This window comes from Anser anser, assembly GCF_964211835.1.
Source record: "Anser anser genome assembly, chromosome: 3".
In the NCBI taxonomy this organism is placed as follows: Eukaryota; Metazoa; Chordata; class Aves; order Anseriformes; family Anatidae; genus Anser; species Anser anser.
This window is the reverse complement of record NC_139722.1, coordinates 77,454,176-77,477,338: the sequence shown is the minus strand read 5'-3', so window position 1 is coordinate 77,477,338 and position 23,163 is coordinate 77,454,176. Positions and strand designations below refer to the sequence as shown.

At 37.3% G+C, this 23,163-nt stretch overlaps 1 protein-coding gene across 1 annotated transcript in view; it reads left to right on the top strand.

Annotated features, from left to right (window-relative positions):
* Positions 1-22,019, top strand: part of THBS2 (thrombospondin 2) — a 34,172-nt gene extending 12,153 nt beyond the window's left edge. The window contains exons 9-22 of the mRNA XM_083830473.1: positions 35-211; positions 2,243-2,416; positions 2,862-2,989; positions 3,093-3,245; positions 4,274-4,492; positions 7,720-7,827; positions 9,604-9,763; positions 11,233-11,351; positions 11,796-12,030; positions 14,886-15,113; positions 15,558-15,829; positions 16,796-16,893; positions 18,792-18,931; positions 19,603-22,019. Of these exons, the coding sequence (XP_083686599.1) occupies positions 35-211; positions 2,243-2,416; positions 2,862-2,989; positions 3,093-3,245; positions 4,274-4,492; positions 7,720-7,827; positions 9,604-9,763; positions 11,233-11,351; positions 11,796-12,030; positions 14,886-15,113; positions 15,558-15,829; positions 16,796-16,893; positions 18,792-18,931; positions 19,603-19,610 (2,219 nt within the window). The 3' untranslated portion in view covers positions 19,611-22,019. The remainder of the gene's footprint in view (positions 1-34; positions 212-2,242; positions 2,417-2,861; positions 2,990-3,092; positions 3,246-4,273; positions 4,493-7,719; positions 7,828-9,603; positions 9,764-11,232; positions 11,352-11,795; positions 12,031-14,885; positions 15,114-15,557; positions 15,830-16,795; positions 16,894-18,791; positions 18,932-19,602) is intronic.
* The last annotated feature ends 1,144 nt before the right edge of the window (positions 22,020-23,163 follow it).

Genomic DNA, 23,163 nt, shown 5'->3' with positions numbered 1-23,163 from the left:
CTATTTCCTTGAATTTTGCTCTTTTCTCTGGCAGTACGTCAAGATGGTGGCTGGAGTCACTGGTCTCCATGGTCTTCCTGTTCAGTTACCTGTGGAGTAGGAAATATCACTCGCATCCGCCTCTGCAATTCCCCTATCCCCCAGATGGGTGGGAAAAACTGTGTGGGAAATGGGCGTGAAACAGAGAAATGTGAAAAGGTTCCATGCCCAGGTAAGTCTGTGGCCTTAAATAAAAGATGACTGTTGTGGTTTAACCCGGCTGGCAGCTAAACACCACACAGCCGTTTGCTCACCCTCCCCCCTCCCTCTCTGGGATGGGGGAGAGAAACGGGAAAGTGAAGCCGGTGAGTTGAGATAAAGACAGTTTATTAAGACAGGAATATAATAATAACAATAATAGTAATAGTGATAATGATAATAGTATTAATAATAATAATGTGTAAGAAACAAGTGATGCACAATGCAATTGCTCACCACCCGCTGACCGATGCCCAGCCTATCACCGAGCAGCCGGCCCCCCACCCCGGCCAGCCACCCCTATATATTTTTTAGCATGACGTCAGATGGTATGGAATACCCCTTTGGCCAGTTTGGGTCAGCTGTCCTGGGTCTGTCCCCTCCCAGCTCCTGCTGCACCCCTAGCCTGCTCGCTGGCAGGACAGAGCGAGAAGCCGAAAAGTCCTTGGCCTGGTGTAAGCACTGCTCTGCAACAATTAAAACATCAGCATGTTATCAGCGCTCTTCTCATCCTAATCCAAAACATAGCACCCTACCAGCTACTAGGAGGAAAATTAACTCTGTCCTAACTGGAACCAGGACAATGACTCAATAGTGTTGTTCAAGAAGTCGAACTTCTTCTCTTTATACAGCTCTAGATTATAGTGAATTTCTATGACAGAGAATATCATTTGTAGTTTAGGGGTTAAATAACTCTTATTTGCTCTGAGATTCTGAGTTTTAGCATCATTTTCAGCAAGTAGTGGTCACAGAGGTTCTGGAGGAATCAGGAGTCAAGAAGTGGGGATGTCTGTTACAGGCTTGCCACTGACTTTCTGTGTAACCTCTTGATATTCACAACAGTTCTCCATGGCTGTAGTTACCATCTTGCTAATCTGCCTCACAGTGTTTTTAGAATGAACATAAGGATGCAGTCTGAAGTTTTATAAGCCTCCCAAGTTAGTATTTGGCTTTAAACATTAACAGTTTGAGAAGTTCATTTTATAGTTTATTTATTGGTGCATAGTAAACATATAAATATTTTCTATCTAATAGGAAGCTTGTACTGTACATATTAGGAATAGACATATAATCCACAGTAGCCAGGCTTCTTTGAATGCATGCATATATATTTTATATATATGGAACACATTTATTTCATATTACAACTCTTTGTTCTTCATCTACATGTTCTAACCTCTTTAGAGATTGCTTTTCATGCCTCTCTTTTTCTTTCCTTTCATATGATTTTTCCTCCTTTTTTCACTCCCTCTTCTTTCCGTGCTTTCCATTCTACTTATGGGATATGAGCCTGAATTTCATGCTAATATTAACCCAATATTACTTAAAGAGCTATTTTTTTACCTGCGTGTGCACGCAAAGCTAGCAATATTGACAAGGATGATTTATTTATGGACACACACTATTGCGCTTCTGTTTTTTACAGCACTAAGAACAAACAGTTTGGTTCAAAAATGCTTTTATTTCATGAAAAATCAGGAGTGATGACAACAGAATTGGTAGGATTGTACCAATATAAATTGTGCAGAAGAATCATTCAAAGTCACTTATACTGAGTTAAGCGATGCCGTTGAAGATAAACTGGTGAATATATTAACAAACAAGAGTAATAGCTTCAACCTCAGAGTCCTAGAGCACAGGTCTGGCTCAGCAGAAGTTTGTATCCTGTAGTTACCTGCTGCTGTCTGTATGAAATGGAATCTTAGCAGGGAGCTTTGAAGCTGCCGTACTTGCTCTGGTCAGCTTAAGTGGAAACGCACCAAGCCGGTGGGCGCTGCATGTTATTTTGAATTATTAGCCAAAAATGCCCATAAAGCAGTTGGGTATTTTTATTTGCTTGTTTGTTTCTGAAATATTGCTATCTCAGTAGAAGGCTTTGCCAGCATCTTTCTTCCTCTGTGTGTGCAGTGAGAAACTGTCAGGGATCCCAGCAAATGATTGTTGTAACTGGCACGAAATGTTGTCCCCAGTACATTTCTTTTCCCTTCTCTTCTGCATATTTTAGTGAATGGCCAGTGGGGTCCTTGGTCTCCATGGTCTGCTTGTACTGTTACCTGTGGAGGAGGAATCCGGGAAAGGTCTCGCCTCTGTAACAGTCCGGAGCCACAGTATGGAGGAAAGCCATGTGTGGGAGATACCAAACAACATGATATGTGCAATAAGAAGGATTGCCCAATTGGTTGGTATTTAATCATTTGTTATTCTGTTTGTGTAGTTATTTTCGCTTTTGTTTCTTTAATGGAAAAAATTCAAATTGACACTACAGAAATCTGCTAATGACACCTTGGTTACAGGAAAGCACTTTTAACTTTTTTTGGGTGCTGATTAGATCACTGGGATTTTATATGTTTTCTTGATACTGACTCTTCCTGAAAAGGGATGCCTTTCTCAATCAGGGCCTAAAATGCATTCAACTGGATTTAGCAACCTGTAATAGTTTCATATTAAAACAATAGTTAATCAATGTTAAATACACTTAATAACCCTAATTTTGAAGGTTTTTATGAGACTTGTCTGTATCAGATGTGATCTATGCTTATGAACAGAGAATTGCTGTTTTTTAAATGGTCTTATGTGCCTTTCATGCTCATAACTTAATATATGCTTTTATGTGTCTTTTCCAGATGGGTGTTTGTCAAATCCCTGCTTTCCTGGAGCAGAATGCAACAGCTACCCAGATGGGTCTTGGTCATGCGGGCCATGTCCAACAGGTTTCCTTGGCAATGGTACAGTCTGTGAGGATCTTGATGAGGTATTGACTTTATTTCCACTAATATCAGGAAATTACTGTGAAGTTTTCATTATTTGGGAATTATGTGGCCATCTAATTGTTTTCTTTCTTTCCTTTCCTACAGTGTATAGCTGTGTCAGATGTTTGCTTTAAGGTGAATCAGGTTCATCGCTGTGTGAACACGAATCCAGGTTTCCACTGCTTGCCATGTCCTCCACGCTATAAAGGAAGTCAGCCCTATGGGGTAGGACTGGAAGTTGCCAAGACAGAGAAGCAGGTAAGTGATGTTGGAGAGAATTTGATGGCTCAGAAACTGAGTAATTCTCACTGAAAGTATCTGTGAATTAAAATGTGATAAACTTGGGTGCAAAACAAAGATAACTTCAAATAGATAGCTTCTGCTTCAGGGTGTTTTTTGATTCAAGTGACAAAACACTGAATTTGTTGGTTTCTGTTAAAGGTTTTTATTTTCTCTAGGCATCTGCCTAGGACCAAATGAGTGTAACATGCAGGAAGTGGGCATTCCCCTAGTTTGCAATGATTTCTCTTGGGTGTATATACCTAGTTGGGGGATAGGGAAGTGAAGAATTAGGGTAGTTACCCATATAAGTATATTGCTGTTAATGTGGATATCATCAGACATATGGGAGACGTTCTCCTTAAGTTCCATTGGGCTGACAACTGTCAGTGGGGAAGGATATAAGGAAGTGAAAGTGACATTGAAGGCTATGGTTTGAGAGACAGGACAAAAATATTAAAACAGATGCCTTAGAATGCCTTCTCTCTGTTGCTGTTGAATCAAACTCTGGTTGATATAAACATAAGATTCTCAGAAACTGTCAAAGAAATTAAGCAAAGTGATATGAAGAGGTAACAAAAGCTTACTTGAGGGGAATGTGAAAATGCATTAGGCTGTTCTTGATTTAAGAAAATAAAGGTAGTCTTTGAGTATTGACAGGTGGAACACTGAAGCAAACAGGTGAGTACAGTGTACTTTCCGTTGCAGTAAATTTCTGGGCATTAATGACATACGGAAGAACACAGATAAGAGTCCTGAAAACGTTGACCACTTTAATTTCTTTTGAATAATGTAAAATTTTTCCTGTGGCTTGTTTTAATTATTTTCATTGTACACAATGTCTAGAGATGTGAACTGACAGAGCAATATGGCTTACTAACCACAATTAAAACAAAGTTCCTCTCTTTAGGCATCTAAATAACTGGCCTGCTTTTGATAAAGTTGAGGCACACAGAGCTGGCTGTGATGATTATCATGCTCCAATTAGTATGCTTTATTTGTTACAGGTCTGTGAACCTGAGAATCCATGCAAGGACAAGACACACAGCTGCCATAAGTCTGCAGAGTGCATCTATCTAGGCCATTTCAGTGATCCTATGTACAAATGTGAATGTAGGACAGGTTATGCTGGTGATGGACGCATCTGTGGTGAGGATTCTGATTTGGATGGCTGGCCAAATAACAACTTGGTCTGTGCTGCTAATGCTACATACCACTGTGTGAAGGTAGGTAAAATACTGTTGATAAAAAGTTACACCATAACCAGATTTTTTTTTTTTCCAAACAGTTGTAAGTAATGTTTTTCAGCATCAAGCTGGTGGTTGCTTTCATTTAAGCTTTGAATGTTTATAGCATTCTTATTTTCTGGAGATTCCATCGAATATGTATTCACTTAACACTAGATTCAGTAAGGATTCTCAAAATGAAATCCAGAGTCCTCTGCTTTGGATTTCTTTCTGCTCGGCATATGTTGAAGGCAGGGGTGCCTGTGAGTGGCGTTAGCATACTGAATAGGAGCTGCCTAAAGCATGTGTAGAGCGCACAGCTAGTTAGAACTAAACAGCATCTCTGAGTGCAGGTGAGTAGGAAATCTCACCTGCAAGGCTTGTAACAAGACACTAGTGGTCAAGTAAGGTCTGTGGTTCTGAATCCTTTGTGGACTATCCTTTCCTTTTAGAGTTACACTGTGAAACTGGATTCAGAGCCTGAGGAAAATTTTTAGCAATGGGAAACAGAGATGAATACGAGTAACTAGACAGAGTTGTCTTTGTAACGCTTGGTGGGAGAAGATGGGAAGTGCAGCCTCTCTTACCTTTCAGAATGTGGAGTCACGGCTCTTACCCTCTCTCCCAGATGGAATGACCTGCCTGCCACATTGGCTCTAGACCTGGCATGGGACTGTTCACCCTTGCTGCTGTGGCTGAGCCATCGTAGTGAAAAATGAAAGATCACTATGCAAAGGAGGAAGTAAGCATGAGGGAGCCTAAAAGTGGCTGTATATAGGTTTACCAGTGACTGCTTGCCATGGTATGTTCCCTGGGACCTGTTTCTATGTTGTTAAAAATAGGAATACGGATCAAGAAGCTAGGAAAGCTTGAAATCAGGCAGTCTGAGAGAATCAGAAGTTACCCAGGTGTAATCCAGTTAAGTTGTGAATCTAGGCTTTATCAGCACAAGAGAGTTTCAGAGTCTCTCAAATACCGATTTCTTCACCCTAGCTGATGTGTGTTCATTGTGGTTCCACCCAGTTCAACAGTTGCAGTTCATATATTCATTTTTGGTTCGCGTCATCAGGATCTGCAACATGTTGACTCAAGATGTAAGACACATGATTAGTTTTCACTAAAATCCTAACATGCTGTACCCATTCAGAAAAAAACCTGTTTCCAAGGACTGATTCATGCTTTCTATAAGATACGTGTTGGTCTAATAGACAGAAGTATTTCGTTTAAGGGGAAAGAAAGAAAAACACCTAAAAAATACCAGAAACAAACCAAAGCTTCTTTCTTTGAGCTGATAACAGTTCAAAGTTTACTTACAGCCTAAGCAAAGCTATATGAATAAAGCAAGTAGTTGTAGGTAATAATAATAAAATCTTAGGAATATATTTATTGTAAATTTATTTTTCATTCACATGAAAGTAATATTTTCTTTTTCGATAAGTATTACTGGACCAATGTAGAACTTGGTCAACAGGTGAACCAATGAAGCCTAGTTTACTGTGGGTTTGTGTCTTGAGGTTATGTTCCCAGGTGGAAGGTGTGTTGAAGGTGTACTTCCTCTACAGCTACCTCCATGGAGATTGTGGTGAGGCGGGGATCAGTCTCTTCTCCCAAGCAGCAGGAGATAGGATGAGGAAATGGCCTCAAGTTGTTCCAGGGGGGATTTAAGTTGGATATCAGGAAAGATTTCTGGAATTTCGGCATTGGAACTGGCTGCTCAGGGAAGTGGTTGAGTCATCATCCATGGAGGCATTTAAAAGACGTGTAGATGGTGCTCAGGGACGTGGCTGAGTGGTAGACTTGGCAGTGCTAGGTTAGTGTTTATAGTTCATGATCTTAGAGTTATTTTCCATCCTAAATTGTTCTATGATTCTATGTCTAAGTCTTCTTTCTAATATCTAATAAAATGTTTTTTGAGTGCACTGGTTAGATCTATCTTCTCTTCATCCTTTACTTCTTCTTGTAAAGCTTATGGGAACCGGCTGCCCTTGAGGGAGCTTAGGGGAAACGGCTGCCTCACTACTGGGTTTGTATGAAATTGGACTGAAATCTATAGAGAATACAGACAGACAAGCATACAGATGCAAACATACAAAGTGGTTGAGCAAGCTTTGACTATTTTTTTTTTCATTGTTAAAAAAAATAAAAATCATTTTGTATCACTGGTAGGCAGTACAGAGTTGGAGAATAAAGGCTGTTCACAAGTATTTTGTAAAAATATGCCATAAAAAGTTTGCAGTTACATTATGGTTTTGATACTTATCACAAGTTTTCCAGTTCTCTCTTTCTTAAATTGTCAATACTATTGGAACTGCTGAGGTTAAAAACAGGGCTGGTAATATTACTGGAGTATTCTTTTTTTTTAGGGTAGATGTTACCAAAAAAAAAAAAGATATTTCTGCAGTCCATTGGCAGATACAGTTTTGGTCTGAGGTAGATATGGCATGGGAGAAAAAGCGAGAATAACAAAGTGTTTTTTTGTAGTTATATTTATTCTTAGCTAGTGGTAGAATTGCAATCTATTTTTTCAGCTGATTTTAGTACTTTCTTTAAAAGGGAATACATGTTAAAACTTTGATTTTTTTTTCCCTACTTTTTCAGTCTAATCTAAGCTTTATTCTTTTATAATAATCATTCTTTACAAGGCTTTGTTAACATAATAAAGAGATAAATTCACCTTTCAATTTCAGAGCTATGAGAGAGCAAAAGTGCAGCAGAACAGTATAAAGGCCCATTTTTCAAAACCCATGCATACAGGGTTCCCCTTACTGCTGTGTACTACCTCATTGCAGTAACTTTCCATATGAACAACTGTTTCTGAAGATATCTCCTGGCTTGTATGCTTTTCTGGCAACAAAACTTGGACATTTTATATGTAATCTTCAAACATACTTCATGAGCTGTCTATAAGAAGTTGATGTAAGCAAGCGTGTGTGCGTGTGGTGTGTTTGTTCTTTGCTAGATAGTTTCATCTAAAATTTACTGGAAACATCCCTTTACCAGAAGAAAAGCTGAGAAATAGAATGATTTGCAGATGCATTTCACTTACTGTACAATATGAAAGCAGCAAATGAACTACTATCTTTGGCAACAAACACAGACTCTTTAAAAAGTATTTGTGGATGATTTTCTTGTTTTATAGCCTCCAGTGTAACATATCTGCTCTTCTACCCAGGCAAGTCATTCTGACATAATGTAAACCTAATGCCTCAATTCTGTCTTTTCACCAGGATAACTGTCCCCTTTTGCCTAACTCTGGCCAAGAGGACTTTGATAAAGACGGCAAAGGAGATGCCTGTGATGAGGATGATGACAATGACGGTGTTGAAGATGACAAAGTAAGATGCATTTCCCTGTTATCAGTACATTTGACCCAAACATCTGTTTTTAAGGAAAACCATTACAACAGATGAGAGCCTTATTGTTCAAAACTTAATCTGAGTTACTCTGCGTTGCTTTGCCTGAATGATGCCTGCTGCAGAGTAAAGTTGTGCTGGGTCAAATGAGAGTAGCACTGGGAAGAGCAAAACAGCCTGGGGAGCCCAGGGCTAAACTAAGTTCTCCATATCAGCTCCGGGTTTTGCTGTGTGCATGAAAACAGTTCAATTGAGTTTTATATTTTGTAATGGGAGAATGATTGTTCCATTGCATTTTAAAATCTGATAGACATTATATCTGAGGTATGGTAGAAGCAAATTGTGATAGTAACTGTAAACGTAAACAGCATCAAGGGGAAATGACAGGAGGAAAGTTACTAGCCTGTTTCATACTTTGCTCTTTTAGATTTGCCAGCAAGAATGAGATTCATAAACTGGAAGAACTTAAGATAGGCAGTTAGTCTAAACATGTTATCTCTTTGCAATCAGCAAAAGGTCAGAAATATATAAAGAGTGGGATTCATTCTGCCTTTTCTGAACATATTTAGGATGCATGAATTTAAGATTACTGTTCCTCTTTGTTCCCTTCACAGGGAGCCTAGATTCTCTAGAGCAAATGATGGTTAAAACTGAGTTAGAACTATGTTCATGAAGCCTCTGTATGGCATATTTAAAAAGTCAAAGAATCATTGGATAACATAATACGGCTTACTGCATATATACGGAAAAATTGTAGCTAGTTGTTCAGTTTTATGTACAGTATAAAATTTTGACTTGCCCCTATATCATGTCTTTAAGTATATAAAACATATATGTGAGGAATCTAAAATGTGAAGCTAAAAATGATTTGCTAGTAAAGAATGTTTTTTTTGCTTTTGCAGAGGAAAAGTAATTTAAAAATATTTTCAAATTACTCCCTTCAGATTCCACAATGCTGATCTGCCCCTCACTCCCATTGCTTTGATTTGGTTTGTTGGTTCTTTGCTTTCCACACAGCAAATGCCTGTGCAAAAGTCCCTGTGTAATTTGGGGATATGTAAAGCGCAAGAAATTTTATTTTGGCAGTCTTTCAGATTAGGGGTTGAATTAGATGAATTTCTAAAAGTTCCAGTAAAGGGAATTTTGGGGAAAAATATGTTGTGTCAATGAGAGTATGGCATATTAATTTTGCTTTTTAAATTTTTTTTGTGCTTGATTATCATGTGCAATATAACACAACCCATAAAAAGTCGGTCCTTGTTTAAAATGAAAAATGAAAATACTTGGTTTAAAAGTGAGAATACTGATACTAGTTTGTTCCAAAGAAATCAGAGTATCGATTCCAGTTTGTTCCAAAAAAATAATACGTACTGAGATTGGACTGATTTTACAACATATTCTGGTTTTGACAAAACACAGGTACCAGTGGGTTGCACTTCTGTTGAAATTTCTGAGTATAGATCCAATTTAAAATGTCTGTTGCTCTCTCATAGTGAGATAAGTTATATGCCTCACATATCTTGTACAAAAACGCAAAATACACAGTGAGCTAGGCAGTGCTTCTTCAGTTCTTCTTCAGTGCTTCTTCAGATCTTCAGTTTAGGCACAGTTTGTCCACTGGAAAAATAATGTATTCATGTCTTGATTTTGGCCTCTGTCCAAGATGAATAGGAAGAGTTACCACTTCATAGTATGTGCTGATGACCTCAGTTCAAGCTGTGATTTATATTCTTAAATGTCTTTATTTCTTCTCACTAGGACAATTGCCCTCTTTTGTTCAACCCTCGTCAGTTTGATTATGACAAGGATGAAGTTGGTGACCGCTGTGATAATTGCCCCTATGTGCACAACCCTGCTCAGATTGACACAGATAATAATGGGGAGGGTGACTCGTGTGCTGTGGATATCGATGGAGACGGTATGTTTTCAATCTTGAGAATTAGGTGCTGTGCTGTAAGTACACTATGAGTTATGGCCAGTAAGATGGAATACCTGCTTTTATACATGGAATAAAATCAAGTTTAGCTGCTCAAAAATGCAACAGAAGAAAGAAGACTGAGGTCCATCTGTCCTGTGTAGTATACTTGTCCATAATGTCCCTAAGTAAATACAGTGGATACTGTTGGAGAATAAATCACAGCAGATCTTTTGTTAGTGTAATCTTAGAAAAAATTCTTTCCTTCCTCTGTGTTCCAAAGTAATCGGTGTCTAATATAACAATTTTGTTGACTTTTTTTCTCCTTTTTAAAGTTTAGGGAGGGAAAAGAACATCAGATCATCCATGCAGTTAAGATAATATCTGCAGTAAATTAATCTGCTTTTTTATGAAAGCACTGCAATGCCCATAACAATCCAAATACACATTTTTTTGTCTTACAATTTTATTAAAGGTGTTTATTTTATCTACCTGTATATGTCTATATGACCCAGATTTGATCCAAGTAAGGAGGGAAAAATCAGGTACATGTCTCTCAAAAATCTTACTTTTGTAGTAGTTCAAATTTATTTGAATCCAGAAGTACTATTAGTTGTAGAAATCTGGTTTTGGATTTCCTTCAGTAAACGTAGAAACTTTAGGATGCTTATCTGAATTAAACTTCTAAATATTTTGAGTTCTCTCGTCCTTCAAATCATCAGGTTCTTAGTAGTACTCGTGGGAGTTTGCATATATGTTTGAAAAAAAATAAAAAGAAATGTGTTGGCTTAAAGATTGCACAAATATCCAGGGACCATATAGTGTAGGAAAGGGTCCTTGTGTCCTTTCCAGATAGCTATGTCAACATGTATTGATTATGTTTCTTTTCTACATATTATAATTTTTGAAGGAGGTTGTCCATTGCATAATGAACTTTCCTGAGGGGGAGCAGTTTCTGTTTAAAATTTGGCATGCTGTACAATAAATGACATATGTTCTGGTAAAATGAAATCACTTAGTGCTGAGGCAGCTGAACATTAATGCAGTTGTTTCTATACAAAACTATTCAGACATTCCACCATGATATAGCTATGCATTCTATGCCGTTACATATAGCATCTGTGAAGAAAGTACAAAACAAATTATTTTAAAATACCCCACCTCTTCATCTATTTTTTTTAAAGAAATGTAGAATCTGTGCAGAAAGGGTAGAAACATAAGACTTAATCAAGCCTTACTTTAGCAAAATCTCTGAGGAAAGTACATATAGAAGTGTTTATCATAGCAAGAAAAGTGGGATTGATACTGTATTATTTTTTTTTCTAATACTACCCACTGTCTCATGATATATCAGCCTATGAACACCTTATGAATGGTTCTTATTTACTGGTGACTCTAACAGTCTATGATTGTCTGTGCTGGATGACATATCATTTTGATTTCTTCAGTCTTTTTTTCTTCTTTCCTCCTAGACATTTTTAATGAACGAGATAATTGTCCTTACGTCTATAACACAGACCAGAGCGATACAGATGGTGATGGAGTTGGTGATCAGTGTGATAATTGTCCATTGATGCATAATCCAGACCAGGTAAATGTTAGGCACAGTTTCATTAATGACAAAGGAAGAGGAAAGTAGGAAAACATATGAGGAAATAGCTGAAGCTGTTGCTGTTTCTCTTGCAATTGCATAATACAGGTAGACTGAAGGAACTGCACTGCATACATGCACCCAGTATCTCATGTGTCTGCCCCTACCATAATGGATGACATCACTTAAAAGAGTTTGTAGCTGTGCTCTTAGATAACATGACACATTTTGTTGCCAAACAAATTCTGACCAGGTCTGATGCACTGACGATTGCATAAGTAGCTATCCTATTTGTAAATCACGTTTCTGCATTAAAGATGTTTTTCATCACAATATCACTTGTCTGCAGAGAAGTTCCCAAGGAAAAATATTGATAAATTTAAGTATCAGGCTGTCAGTATTTTTGTGCTTGGTAATGATCTTTTTCTTTTTTTTTTTTTGTAGACTGATGCAGATAATGACCTTGTTGGTGACCAGTGTGACAACAATGAAGACATAGATGAAGATGGCCACCAGAACAACCAAGATAACTGTCCTTACATCCCCAATGCTAACCAGGCTGACCATGATAAAGATGGTAAAGGGGATGCCTGTGATCCTGATGATGACAACGATGGTATTCCAGATGACAGGGATAATTGTCGCCTCAGATACAACCCTGACCAGGAGGATTCTGATGGTAAGAGCAATGTGACATGAATTTAACTTAGTTCTTAGTATCCAATTCTGATCCTGGAATAGAAATATTTCACGAAGAGAAATACTCTCGAAATTAAACTGAGCTACGTTTTATATTTGAGGCAACATGGACTTCAATGGAAGTGGTATAGCCAATTTGGACCGCAATTAGAGCATTAAGAAATCCCTCTGAGAGGGGCTCAAACAAACACATGATTATTTATAGAGAAACACCTTTCAGAAATTAATATATATATATATATGTATATATTTCTGGTTTTAATTTTGAAATATAAAAAATCTGGGAAAATATTTCAGATTGAATTTCATGTCTTAAATGAAAAAACGATTTGCTTTGTTTTCAGGCAAGATGTCATCTGAAAATTAAAAGGGAAAAAATATGGCTTACTGTTCTGTTTTATTTTGAAAAGGAGACTATTTATGCAGTTCTTAAGTCTAAAGTCATTTTTTATTTTAAATTATTTTTCTAAAAAGTATTTTTTAGCAGCTTTTCTCAAATTTGTTTTATAGGTTAGTAATTTAAATACATTTTGATGATGCATCTTTCACAGTTTAAGAAATGGATATGTGATTCTTGTTTTTTCCAGTTCTGTCCTGAAATACTGCTGGGCACTCTCAAACAATCCTTCTTTGTGTTTGGCTGTATTTCAGTAATGAAATAGTGATAGTTTCACAGTCATAAATGTAAATGAGAAAACATTTGATCCTTTGAAAACCAACACAATATGTCTACAATAATGGCCCTTGCAATAAATACGTGAGCAATTTCTGTTCTGAGTTATACAACTTGCTGGAGTCATTCCATGGTTATGCTGGTGAAATTGAAAGCAGAATTTAATACCTACACAATATGGTTTTATGTACTTTTAGAAAGACAAAATCCAGAGACCTGACTGGTTTCCTGGTAAGACAACTGCTGTAGGAAGTTTCTGATTGGTAGTACTGCTTTACCTTTCAGTCCAATGATATAATGGTAATATCTTTGTACTTGTCAATTTCTAGTATAGCCTCGTAATGTCAGAAATACTCCAAAATAAGGGTGTCCCCAAACTGAGGTATAGTCATCTGTCACCTGGATCTTGTGAGTGAGAGTACCATTATGTATGGAGTAAGCATTCACAGAAAGAGTAAATTTAAAAAATCTTAGCCAGCTCATCACTGTCATCAGTGGCAGGCCCAAGAGAAATCTTGGAAAAATGATAAATAAAGCCAAAAGATGCTCCCACGCTCTTGAAGATGTGAGCTATAGCATTTAACGATGAGGCCCTTGAGAGAGCTGTTGGACATGGCTGGGTAAACAAATGCTTTCTAACTTTCTTGACACAGAGTCAACATTGTCAGCAACAGCTCAGTACCAAATGAACGTCATCAAGACTTTCAGTGGATAACTAAGTTCTCCTATGACTCAAATATTGCCTCTTTGATGTTGGCAAGGGGAATAAAATTGGAAATTCACTCTCTTCTTCTAAGTGCTAAGATAAACAGGTGCTTGAGCACACAGAACTGATCAGGATTTGGAGTTTTCCATGGCCAGTTGCCAGATTGGAAAATAGGACTATTTTACAGTCACAGTCAGAGTGGTTCAGGTTGGAAGGGACCTCTAGAGATCATGTAGTCCAACCTCCCTGGTCGGGCAGGGTCCCCTGGAGCATGTTGCACAGGATCTTGTCCAAGCAGGTTTTGAATATCTCCAGAGAAGGAGACTCCACATCTTCTCTGGGCAACCTATAGCTGAACTTTCAAAAGTCTTTGAGTTATTAGATGCTTTAGCTTACTCTAACTATCCTTTTTGGCTGTTGCCTAAGACTCATTCTGCTTTTCTGCTCTATTTATGAAAGGTTTATTCCTGAAAAATACTATGCCAGTTAGGCATGGTAATGTAGGTTTGCATTTGTCTGAAACATCTAGTAATAGCTTAGATCATTGGATCATTGCTATTTCTCATTTTGTTAATTCCTATGTTCTTAGAACAGTCACAAACACATTTTAAAAAGGAGATGCTCAGTTATGTGAAGTCAGAAACAAATTAACTGGTGGGTCTGGTTTTACATTATTAGTACCCAGTGTAATATCCAGTTCCTTCTGTTGTAAAAGTCAGAGACTTCCTTCTATTTTCTTACGTGTTTCTGAAGTGCTATGTTTTATCTTAAGACAAATTGTTTTACCCACAAGTGAAAGAGTAACCAAGCATGTATACATATTTTACAATAATATTGTCCCCACTTTCTTTTGACATAGTGGTGACATTTCTGCAATCTGAAGCACCCTGCATGAATTGTTGCTGAAGGAATCTTGAGACACAGATAAAGTCTTAAAAAAAAAACAAAAAACACTGAGTATCTTCAGTAGTATATAGGGATTTGGTAATTTGCAGTAGGGAAAAGATTTTAACACTGCTTGAATTCATTTATACTGCACGTATTAAAATGTGGCCTTATATCCACATCTGGGACAAATCATACTGAAAATTTAATACAAACATTAGTGAATTACATCGGCATAGGAAACTTCAAAGTCCCCCAACACTGTTTCTAAAGAAGCATATAGAATAAGGGCCAGATTGATGACTGTCATAAACCACTGACTGGCCAGTTTTATTAGCATTAATTTTGGCCCTGATCTAAGTTGATGGTTTCTTCCAGTCATTACCAGCAACATTTCAAATGTTCGTTTCAAATGAACTTTCAGAGAATGAAGCTTTATTTGGAGCATTCTTTGAGTAACAAGAAATAACGTACTCACATGCATCATAAATTTCTTCCACTAGTGCAAGAGCCATTACGTAGCACAGATAATTTGCTAACAATTGTATTCACTTATTCCTATTGCTTTTAGGTGATGGCAGAGGTGATATTTGCAAAGATGACTTTGACAATGACAATGTCCCGGATATTTATGATGTATGCCCTGAAAACAATGCCATCAGTGAAACAGATTTCAGAAAATTCCAGATGGTCCCTCTGGACCCAAAGGGAACAGCTCAGATTGATCCCAACTGGGTTATTCGCCATCAAGGCAAGGAACTGGTGCAGACTGCCAACTCTGACCCTGGAATAGCCGTGGGTAAGTATCAAATGTTAGCCTGCACCTTTGCATAAACAACCAGTGATCTAGTGAACGAGGAAAAATAAAGTAGATAAACATGTCTTTTTGGTGCTCCAAGGTTGGGACTGAAACATTGGTTGTATATGCCCAAATTAAAAATAGCTCAATGCTGTTTGCCTTTGTTGACCATTCAATTTGTCACTGGCTGTAACACGCATGCAATATTCTGCAGAAAAACCTTACATAGGTGTAGTGCCTGCTGTCTTTTACCCCTTGTAAATAACATATTTCTCTCTAGAAACCTCCGTAGGATAGGTTAGGTAGGCAAGTGTAATTACCCTCTGTTCTTACAGGTGAAGAAATTGAAAAAGCAAAGCTTAGGATTAAAGTTGGGACTCTTGGGTGTTGGTGGCTGAATCCAACACTGTAATTCAGTGGTTTATGTCTTTTGTCATCTCCCAGGTTACGATGAGTTCAGCTCTGTTGACTTCAGTGGCACATTTTATGTTAACACAGACCGTGATGATGACTATGCTGGCTTTGTGTTTGGCTACCAGTCCAGCAGTCGGTTTTATGTTCTGATGTGGAAGCAGGTCACTCAGACCTACTGGGAGGACAAACCCACCAGGGCTTATGGCTATTCTGGTGTGTCACTCAAGGTAGTGAATTCAACAACTGGTACTGGTGAACACTTGAGAAATGCTCTCTGGCACACCGGAAACACCCCTGGACAGGTGAGAGATTTAAAACTTCAGGGCTGTGATGATGTCTGATTAATCTTTTAACAAGAAGGGAGGTGTCTGGAAATAAGTTTTCTTTCACACCTCAATTGTTGCAGAAGATTACAAGCTTTTCTTCAGTTCACATAATATTAGTGTCAATAATAGCATTTGCCTTGTGTTTCAAAGAAAACATTACACATATAAAAATCATGAATGGAAAAAATTACATGTGTAAAAGGGAAGGTGTGGTGTGGCCAAAAAAGAGTAAGAGATCTCAGTTCTGCACAAATCCTTTGTGACCTCTGTACTGGCACTTGTTCCTTCAGCATTCCAGCTCGTTTGAATTATGCTTGGTTTAGACCTCAGCAACCAGTGACAGCCAAAGAGAAAAGAAATGAAAACAAAGAGAAAAAATCACTCCTGTTCCAAGTAGGGCCCAGCCACAGAAGAATCTTGTGCCTTTTGGAAAAGAAGTTAGTGAGGCTTTGTGCGTGAATAGGAATTCCACACTTTGAAGTTCTTGCAGGAGCGAGGCCTCAACTGAGTGCAAGAGTTTTCAAGGAATAAGCCAGAGGTAGTAACATCTGTGCAAGCTGCAGTCCGTTTCACTCAGTGGAGCCACTCATACAGATAGGAAGAGCAGCATCAGATCTTTCAGCGTGGGTGTCTACATGCAAATAGGGGCAGGACTGCATAAGGGAAGTCAGATTCAATGCTGTAATGGCCTTCAGTGACAGATAAATAAATGATCTATAGTTACAGACAGGAATTTTCATTACTCTCCCTAGAAAGGAACAGAGTGAAAAAATTGTATGCTGATCATATGTTAAACACTGGTTTTGGTTTCATCATATGTTAAACACTGGTTTTGGTTTCATGCTCTGCAGCAAATGATCTGCAGCCGCATGTACAGTTACTGTAGTGGATGTACACTTCTGAAGCAGTGTTTCTAATACGGCATTTGTATTCCTACCGTAGGTGCGTACTTTGTGGCATGATCCCAAGAACATTGGCTGGAAAGATTATACTGCATACAGGTGGCATTTGGTTCATAGGCCTAAAACAGGACTAATAAAGTAAGAAATATTTCTGTGCCTCTATATTAGAATTAGTATAACTTCCGTTTCTGTTGATATAACAGCTATTTCATCAGTTTCTTTGTTAGTTTTCATAATGATAATACTTACATTAGTTTATTTCAATATTTAGGGAACCATTTTGTTATATTTAGAATGACTCAGGTGTATTTAATTTAGTAAGGATGGTTCAGTATTTACATCAGTTAAATATTCTTAAATTAAAAAAAGTAATCTTTCTCAATAGCTCTTCTGTAAAGGGACCAAAAATTCCTAAGCAAAACTCAAAGCAAGATTAAAACATGAGATTCTTCCATAGCCTCTGGAATTTGAATGAATGAAATTAATTAGAAACATCAGAATTGCCACAGGGAAGTAGGCCAACCTCCTGTCTGCTTCAGCATCCTGTCTCCAATAGTGGCTTATACAAGATACTGCAGAAGTAGCCATAAGCACATCTGCAACGCACATAGCAAGGAGCTATGGCATATTACTTTCCTTAAAGCCCAGCTGTTTATCTGATATTCCAAAGAATAAGCATTAACTGTTTATGTCAATTTTATCTTGTACTAACTACTGTAACTGTAAGTATGTTTTTCATGGGGCAGAGTCTGACATCTTAAGGTCTTGCTGGTTTGTGTTTAGTAAGAGTAGGGGAGTTTGGCTGTGAAAGACAAGGGGACAAATTTGGTTAGACTACTTGGTGTGTCTCTTGGGGAAAAAAAAAGTTTCTATGTATAAGTCTTTATGCATCAAATGATTGCAGTGCAAAGCACTGGCTGATAGAGGTCAAAAAGAAACTTGAGTTTTTCATTCATGTTGCTGTTGCCTGTAGCTTCCTTAGTGTCAGACAAAACATATTTCATATGGTAACACACTAGATTAGTCTACCGTGACAAATTCTATGGTCTGGGACATTAGATTCCTTCATTCTTTAGGGTGTTTTAAAAGGAACTAAATAAACAAAAGCAATTATTTCAATAGTATAGTTATGGACCTATGTTATTTGTACAGAAATAGCAATTTAATATTAACATTATTAGATCTGCATTTTTTTTTTTTTTTTTGTCTCTGCTGTAATCAAAAAACTGTAGACTCACTTCACGTTTGGCTATTTTTAGAGACTGAGAGCCTAAGAACCTTAGGTTCTTAAGGTTCCTGTTGTAAGGTCTCCCATGAGAAGTGGATAATCTAAGATCAAGGAACTGCAACTTGTCTGGTAGAAAATAAAAATGAAGAGGTCTGTTGGCTCCAGGGTGGGTGTCTGAGACACTCAAGGGGAAAAAAAGATAAAAAGAAAAAAAAAAAAAAGAACCGACTCCTTTTCCAGTTTATAAATCTAGCTGTTTGTGTCCAAATCCTTCCAGCTTTCATTAGGAGCTTAGGAGCTTAAGACATCTGAAACTGAAATTTAGCATGTCTCCAGTTAATGTTTTGTTAGAATCTAAAGGGACAGTTTTTCCAATTTCTGATTTTGGCCCTTGCACCTAGAGATAAGTAAATCAGCCATTCACACGGCTGTAAAGAAGACTTTGCAAAGCTATGTGGCTAGGTCTTGTGTTAACCTCTGAGTTCACAGGGACAGAGTCTTATCAATGAATGATAGTACATGACATAGTTCATTCCAGGAGACTTGACTGTTCTAAATAAAGAATTGGGAAATCTTTTGCAGATGGTGCGCATAAAATTACTTATAGAACAGCTCCACTACTTTTGATTAATGTATTATGGCTGCCAGCCATGCGGGCGTGAGAGAGAGTTGAGGAGTGATCTTTACAATGAAGCTGTGTTATCTGGTGACTTGTTAAAATGAATTCACTTCTTGGAAGCTGTTACTAGCCCTTAGCACTGGACACTCCATCATCCTCCTTTTCTAATTTATATTATGTTCTTTACAGAGTTTTAGTTTATGAAGGGAAGCAAGTCATGGTGGATTCTGGACCAATCTATGATACAACCTTTGCTGGTGGACGATTGGGTCTTTTTGTCTTCTCTCAAGAGATGGTCTATTTCTCTGATCTCAAATATGAATGCAGAGGTTAGTTACAGAAAATGTCTGGAAAATGCTGATGCCTTTGATACAACCTATGGAGCAAGCACGAAATATGGAAATGAAAAGTAGCCTCTTGTTACTGAAAGCAATCTGTAATCTCATAACATGTCGTGAACCTTGATTTGTTGAAATGCCATGAATGCTCTTTGCCCCTGTAGTAATCTCAATTTGAATAACAAAACCCAGATGTTTAATATTACCCACCTGGAAAAAAATGAGATAGAAATCTGAGTGAGATATGCGCTTAGAATTCCCTCTGCAAATCCACTTTCCTTTGTAGGCTATTTCAGTGTGTCCTGCGGGCAAAGAGCTACTTCGGGATCACCCCTCTTTCCAAGAGACACGAAGGAGAGAGTAGACATTCTTAATGAGCATGTCTGTGTATTGTGCCACCTCTGAAATGTTTTGAAATAGGAAAACCTTGGAAAGCATTTTCTCTATATATGATTTTTTTATATTTAATATATACATAGGTGCATATTCGTGTGCACATATAAGTAGATGCCTATTTTTATGTGAATGTTCTCACATATGTAGGAAAATGTAGAATGGGAAGCATTGCAACCTTATACAGGTATCATTCAATCCTGTCTGATTGAATTCTAAACCAATAAATCAACCACAAGTTAACATCTTTTCTTCTCCATTTCTTTCAGATGCTTGAGCAATGGTTGCTGCATTACCAGCAAAGTACTGTAAATGCTATGCAACCTAGACACCTCAGTACATCCTGGTACTCCCATTTTCTGTTTTTGTGTACCTCCTTCTCTGTCCATGGGCTCCACTGACCAGGTACCTCCATGCTGCCAGGAGTGGCTCGGCCATCCCTTCACCCAAGTGCCTTCTCACAGCCAGCACTAACGAAACCTAAACACGAGCGTCTGACCCACCACTGAAGCAAAAGCAGATTGATACGTTAGAACACTTTTGTAGAGTGAAAACTTAGCAAACCACATTTGTTTGTTTATTTGCCTTTTCTTAAGGAATGACGTTTACATACAAAAATGTAATTACTTAATGTATTTATATATATATATATGGAAAAAGGGGGGAGATAATGATTATTAGTCATTATCTTTAAATGAGGAAAAAAGTGCTTAAATAACTTTTTAGGTGTGTGGTTGATGCTTCCTTGCTCTGATCAGGGCTGGACTTCAGTGAGAAAATCTCTGGGTCCAACTGTAGCCAAGTAACAGAGGGCCACACCAACAGTGTTTATACTAACAGTGAAAAAGCTTTTGGAGAATAAAATGAAGGTCAATTATGAAGATTTCTTGATCCAATAAGATGTCCTTTAGCTGATGAAGATGCTCTTAATAACACCCATTAGAATTAAAGTTGGTAGAAATGTCAAATTTGCAACCTAAGCATTGTCTATTATCAGAGACTTAATTCAGGCAAAACAGAATTGAACTAGAGACTCCCATGTGAAAGGGAAGAGTGACTAATTTAAAAGTCCAAAACTATCACCATTGTCTGACTTTCATAAAATGATTGCTAGTTATTCCATTTCCATTATATTTTGCATTCCCTCATAATAAAAAATATCCCATGAACATGTGGAGCAAAATTAACCTGAACCACTTTCCCACCTCTGCTGCAAAACGCACTTTGACATCTTGAATCCTGATCTGGGTTTTTGAAAAGGTGGCAACGCCACTGTTACTTAATTTGGTAATGTAAGAGCTTAAGGTTCCACTTATAAATATTTTGTTAATATTTATTATGATTATCACACCAAGCTACCTTCTCTGATAATTTATTTTAAAGCATGTCATATAATGCATCAGTAATACATTTACAAAGGATGATATTTTAAAGCTATTTTTAAAGCATATCACAGTATGTAGATATCGTCAAAGCATGGTATACACTTAAGCAAGGGTTATATTCAAGTATGCTTTAAAGTTAAATAAATAATAATAAGGAATTTATAAATGGAACCTTAATATATATCCAGTTACCCTATCTTTAATATTTTGTATTTTTACCTGTCTGCTGTATATAGAACTTTATAAAATAATGCTGAAGGGATACCAGTGTTTATTCTAAACAGATACAACAGTTATTCAGATATACAATAGTATAAACATGTTTAACATTTCGTTTTTGTTTTCTTTAAGTTGTATGGGCTTTGTTCACAAAAAGAACACTTGCTGGTGTAATTTTATTCATAGATGGGTTTACTAATGGAATAATACAGTATCTCTGCCTTCTTATAGGGCGTAGTGAGATAAATGTTGAATCAACCTTTTCTCCCTTGAAATAGATTTTATTGCTATATTCATTAGAAGGAAATCCACAGTTGCTGGCTTTATTGCACATTTTATATTGGTCATATTATCAATTCTTTTTTGTTTGTTTTTGTTTCATTTTTTTTTTTCCAAATCCTCTTCATGAGGTTTTTAAGTGTGTTTCAGTTTCTTTCTTTTGGTGTTTCAAATTGTATCCGTATCCCCAAGTCCCAAGCAGAAGGGAGGGTTACTTCATTAAATGTAATGATTGTAATGGCTGTGTAGGGTTTTTTGTTTTCTTGAACAGAGACATCAGTGTAGGGATGAAGATGTTAATATTTGGACTGTATCATAATTTTCCTATTCTATGTAAATTATTTATGATGGTTTTTTATTTTTCTCATTTTTTTTCCTTGCAAGTGTGTGTGTGAGAGAGTGAGATCAATGAAATTTCACTTTGTTTTGCCAAAAATTGTAAATAATTATTTATTTGTTTACATGGACGGAACTTTATCATTTAACGTCCTGATTCATTTAGTCAGATCCTCATTTATATATATATATATATTTTAAGAAATTAATGATAGGAAATAAACTGTAAAAAGGTTTTATTAAAAAAATTCTCTTTACCTTTTTTATAGTTAAAATGTTTATTGAAGGAAATATTCCATTCCCCAAAGCCCTCAATTAAATAACCTCTTGCCTTGCATTTCAAACAAACCAAAAAATTTCTTGCTGGGCTACAAATCACTTCCTTTCTTCTGAGGTTGTAAACGACAGGTTTCCTAGTCTTATTGACACAAGACATCATTCCTCATAAAGCCTTATCTGGCAAACTATCCCAAGTTTTATTTATGGTATTCTGACTGAGAAATGTTGGTCCTGCTTCTCTCTTTTTTGCTGGACTTGTATACACATACTCTGTATTGGATCTTGGCCAACGTGTTTCAACACATACACGATCGAGTTCTGCAAACGCTTCTGCCGTGAGTCCCGATTCAGTTGTTGGTATATGTCTGTGTGTGCAAGGATTGCCTTCCTACTGGAGAATTTCAGGAATGAGTGGTTAGTGTCAATTCAAATGGATTAAGATACAAGAAAAAAAGTATTAGCATGAGAGATCTTTGCCACCAATATGAACTACTCCCAGGGAGGGGAATTTGAATTGGATTACGAAAAGTCAGAATGTCCAGCATGCCAAAATGCCGATTTTGAGGTATGAACTCAAGTCATACTCACTTGTAAATATCCCAGCTATTCACTTTCCTTGGCCTGACCAATACCCCAGTTACTTGCTTTCTTTGGCTTGTGGTTCCAGTGTGACACAGCCAGAGTACTCAGACTACTGCACCAGAAAGCCGTGTACTCCTCAACATCAACTTTTGATGAAACCTTTAAAGCAGTACAAATGTCCAGGCTTACTGAGAGATGGGTCTCTTCTATTTATTCTGCAAGGATGGAAATGATTGACATTGTTCAGGTAATAGAGTGATCAAGATCCTGTTATCCATATTTCCAAGAGTTCCTTTTAAATGTCTGGTGTGGATCTGTGAGAACAAGGCTGTCATCAGGACAGCGTTTTGAGCATAAATACTTCATAATGATTTGAAAAGAACATAGGAAGAAAAAAAAAAGCCCTTCATGGCAACCAAACAAACCCCTGCAAAACGACCCAGGGAAATAAAACCATTAGAAACAAGTGAAACCATAACAAACTGCCATAGTAGTACAGCGTCTTTAAGAAAAACAGAGAAGGAAGGATGAAAAACCAGATACTACTGTGAATGAGTGAGTTCACATAAAACAGTATGTCCTCTGACCTCTCTCCAAGGATCTAACTACAGGGTTTTGAGAATGTTCAAAAACATTTGGCTAATTTGGAAAAAATACATATTTAAAAATTTTGGCAGCCTCTGCTCTTCTTGTTACCAGAGGAATTACTATGAAAGAAGGCCTGGAATCCCTGGAGAGAGGCTGGGTTTC